The sequence below is a fragment of the Cryptomeria japonica genome, chromosome 2 (assembly GCF_030272615.1).
Source record: "Cryptomeria japonica chromosome 2, Sugi_1.0, whole genome shotgun sequence".
In the NCBI taxonomy this organism is placed as follows: domain Eukaryota; kingdom Viridiplantae; phylum Streptophyta; class Pinopsida; order Cupressales; family Cupressaceae; genus Cryptomeria; species Cryptomeria japonica.
The window spans coordinates 177,380,627-177,383,868 of NC_081406.1; the positions used below are offsets into that span (position 1 = coordinate 177,380,627).

General features: G+C 36.4%; 1 protein-coding gene across 1 annotated transcript; it reads right to left on the reverse strand.

Annotated features, from left to right (window-relative positions):
- Positions 1-1,441: 1,441 nt before the first annotated feature.
- LOC131859617 (patatin-like protein 2) lies at positions 1,442-2,968 on the reverse strand. The gene is made up of 6 exons (XM_059213578.1): positions 2,837-2,968; positions 2,677-2,743; positions 2,278-2,342; positions 1,934-2,155; positions 1,636-1,811; positions 1,442-1,541 (listed from the first exon to the last, which is right to left on the reverse strand). The coding sequence occupies exons 1-6, from the start codon at positions 2,966-2,968 to the stop codon at positions 1,442-1,444; spliced, it is 762 nt and encodes a 253-aa protein (XP_059069561.1).
- Between the last annotated feature and the right edge of the window lie 274 nt (positions 2,969-3,242).

Here is a 3,242-nt window from a genome sequence, read left to right on the forward strand (position 1 = left end):
GCATTATAAATGGAAGAATCATGTCACACATTCAATCAATGCAACGACGATACAAACCAGTCCCCTTGTACGATGTTGTCACTGAATAATGCAATAATAAGACAGAATTCTTTGAAGAGGCCCAACTAAGTGCTGTAGGGGACGTTTATGCATCCACTCCAAGCACTTTTGGAATGAACATAAACCTTACCATATTGGCTGGTCAATCTCTAATTAATCAACGTTATTAATATTTTGGGAACATAAAGTTATCATTTAGCTGAAAAGAAGACAGAGCGACATGGCATGAATTGTGCTGTTTGCTGCTACACTAATTAGCTGTGTGGCTCACCAACACCCCGAAATGTTTTTTTATTAAAAGCTCTACACAAAAATTCTAGCATAAGGTGTGACTGGAATGGAAGAAAGAAGTTCAGATGTTTATTCCAACACCATGGCCATTGGAATGGTCATTCACGGAAAGTACAAAAGATGCGCTCTGTTTATCCCTCAACTTCTTCATTATGTGATTCGTTATCTCTATGCAATTTGTATTTTCTGTTTAATCTGCTGTAAGCTTAATTTTTTTCTGTTTTCTTAACATTCTCATCTCGAAATATTTCTCCCCATTATTGTTGTTCCCGCCACTTTGCTTCCGAGATTTTACGAAAGGAATTTGCAAGCACACAAATATGTTTCCAAGATGGTAGAGGGGAATCATCACTATTCAATAGCTCTGCACTGCGGACTGAACATGAATGATCTGATGTTAAGTGATTGACATTAAGCTTTCTGTTGATTAAAAAATTTGGATAAAATAAGAAATTTTAATTTTTTGTTTTGTCAAATTTGAATCGTTTTAAATGAATCTATTATTTATAAAACTAGTTGAATGAACATAATAAGGATAAGACTGGATACCCTCAATTTCTGATTTCTTATCATAATTGATTGATCAAGTATTAAATGTTTTAGGCATCCAAATAATACTGACTTCAAATCTTCTATAATTAAAAATACTATTAAAAACCAAACAAAAATCATAATAACATCTATACTCTTTAATCCAACGATAATACAAACCATTCCACGAATACAGTGTTATCAGTAAAGAATACAATAATAAGACAATTCCTTGAAGATGCCCAACTAAGTGCTGTAGGGAACGTTTATGCATCCACTCCAAGCACTTTTGGAATGAATATAAAACTTACATTGCCTTGTTGTCCACAACTGCAATGCTATTAATATTTGGAGAACATAAAATAATAATTTAGCTATAAAAAAAAAACACAATGAAATGAAATCTATTAGTTGGCAAAAACACAGCTAAATCTTGAATTGCTGTGTTTACCACTACATAAATCAGCTGTGTGGCTCACCAACACCCGGATATGTTTTTTAATTAAAAAGTCTACACAAAATTCTAGCGTAAGGTGTGATTGGAATGGAAGAAAGAAGTTCAGATGTTTATTCCAACACTATGGCCATTCATAGAAAGTGCAGAAGATACGCTCCGTTTATCCCTCAACTTCTTCTCCTTGGAGAGTCGTTCAGCCATTCTGGCAAGTGGAAATGATAGTTATGGTGAGAACAAAATGATAGGAAACCAGGATCTGAAAATACAAGGAAGAGTTAGAGAGTTATGGGAGATACTTAGTCAATGCCATCCTGTTTGTGTAGTCGTTCTTCACTGTCTCAGGACGCCCAGTCTCCAAATTTAAACTTCTAACAGGCTTATCCAATAGTTCCTGGCCTTTCTTCACAAGATTCCTCAGGTTCTCATCCGTACTGAGGTCCATCTTTGCTTCGCTTCCTTTTAGTTGCCATTCCTACAGTATGAAAGCCCACATGTTAACCATACAGAAAATTACAGCAGAAACATGGTCTGTAGAATTATAGATCTAGAGGCCTTATCGTTTCAAGGAACATTATTGGAAACTATGAAAAAGACCTGGAGTCTAAGATAGTTTTCTTTGACATGATGGAGCATCAAAGCTGTATGAATGTTGACCATGTCTGAACTTGCATTCATGATAGATTCTATGAGAGGGGTTCTTCCATCGTGAGTAATCCACTTCAAGCTTCCCCATGTGGCAGCCTTTTTTGCGCCCCATTCAATACCCTCTTCTAATCCCGTTCCAAGAGAAAGTACAACAAAGTGGTCAAGGTGCTCCTGTAAATAACAACCTCTGGTTAACATAGTTGAGCTTCTAATTAATATTTCCCAGCATCAAGCATTCGTTTTATATGAGATGTTTATTCTAAATAGTATCAAAATACAATACAATACAATACCTTTTTGTTACTATTCTTGTATCCTGATGAACTGCTCGAGTGACTAAGTTCATTGCTATCAAGGTCTGCATAATTAGAAAATTGTTGTGAGAACCTTATAATAGTTTATTGATGTGAAATAAAAATCTGATCAAAATCTCTACTCATAATACAAGCAGGCATTACAGGATTATTAGCCGCTACTCCTCCATCTACTAAGTTAAAAACTTGGGTCTTTCCGTCACTGGAATTTGTTGTAAACTGGTGAGATGGAAAATAGGTAGGAGCTGCAGTTGTGGAGAGGCATACGTCCATTAGATGTGGATTCTTCAGCGGATCTACTTTCGCCTGCACATATCATCGTAAGAATCATCCTCGTCTATTCTTCATCTTCATTGGCTAACATTGTGGTGATGAGACCTCCAGTGCTGGTACCTGCCATTATATTGAAATAATCTGCTAGTCTGGCATCTTCCCCATCCAATTTCTGATAAAAACGAAGCATTTCAGTAAGTAATACATTTGTGCAAATAAAACTATATGAATTGTGCAGCAAAAGAATACAATTTATAAACTGTACCTGCAACTGGTGCTCTAAGAATTTGAGTAATTGCACAGGAATAAGACCCCGTACTCCTCCTCCATCGACACTCAGGATTCTAGCACCCACGTCCCCCGAGACATCGATTGGAAGAAGCTCCTGACTCGACATCGATTGCAAGAATTGGAAGAATGTATGGACAGACTTACAAGGAATTAGCTATATTGAATTTGCCCCTACAATAACTATGCATATATAGAGGATAGATGGAGCTTACGAGCACATGGTACATGGCTCTATATAAAAACATGTTAAATAATCATTATCCATCGGTCTGCGAGCAGCCCGAAAATGCCATAAACAAACCTTTCTTTTCACGTCTCCACCTTATCATCATCGAGAATTTAAATTAAAGTATGTTTAATGTGACATTACACTGTTCTCG

Excerpts from the sequence above, each read along its gene's own strand:
- LOC131859617 (XM_059213578.1), bottom strand. The coding sequence starts at position 2,968 with ATGTCGAGTCAGGAGCTTCTTCCAATCGATGTCTCGGGGGACGTGGGT. Across the intron at positions 2,744-2,836 it reads TCTTAGAGCACCAGTTGCAG|AAATTGGATGGGGAAGATGC; the intron begins GTACAGTTTATA and ends CGTTTTTATCAG. Across the intron at positions 2,156-2,277 it reads ACAAGAATAGTAACAAAAAG|GAGCACCTTGACCACTTTGT; the intron begins GTATTGTATTGT and ends TGTTATTTACAG.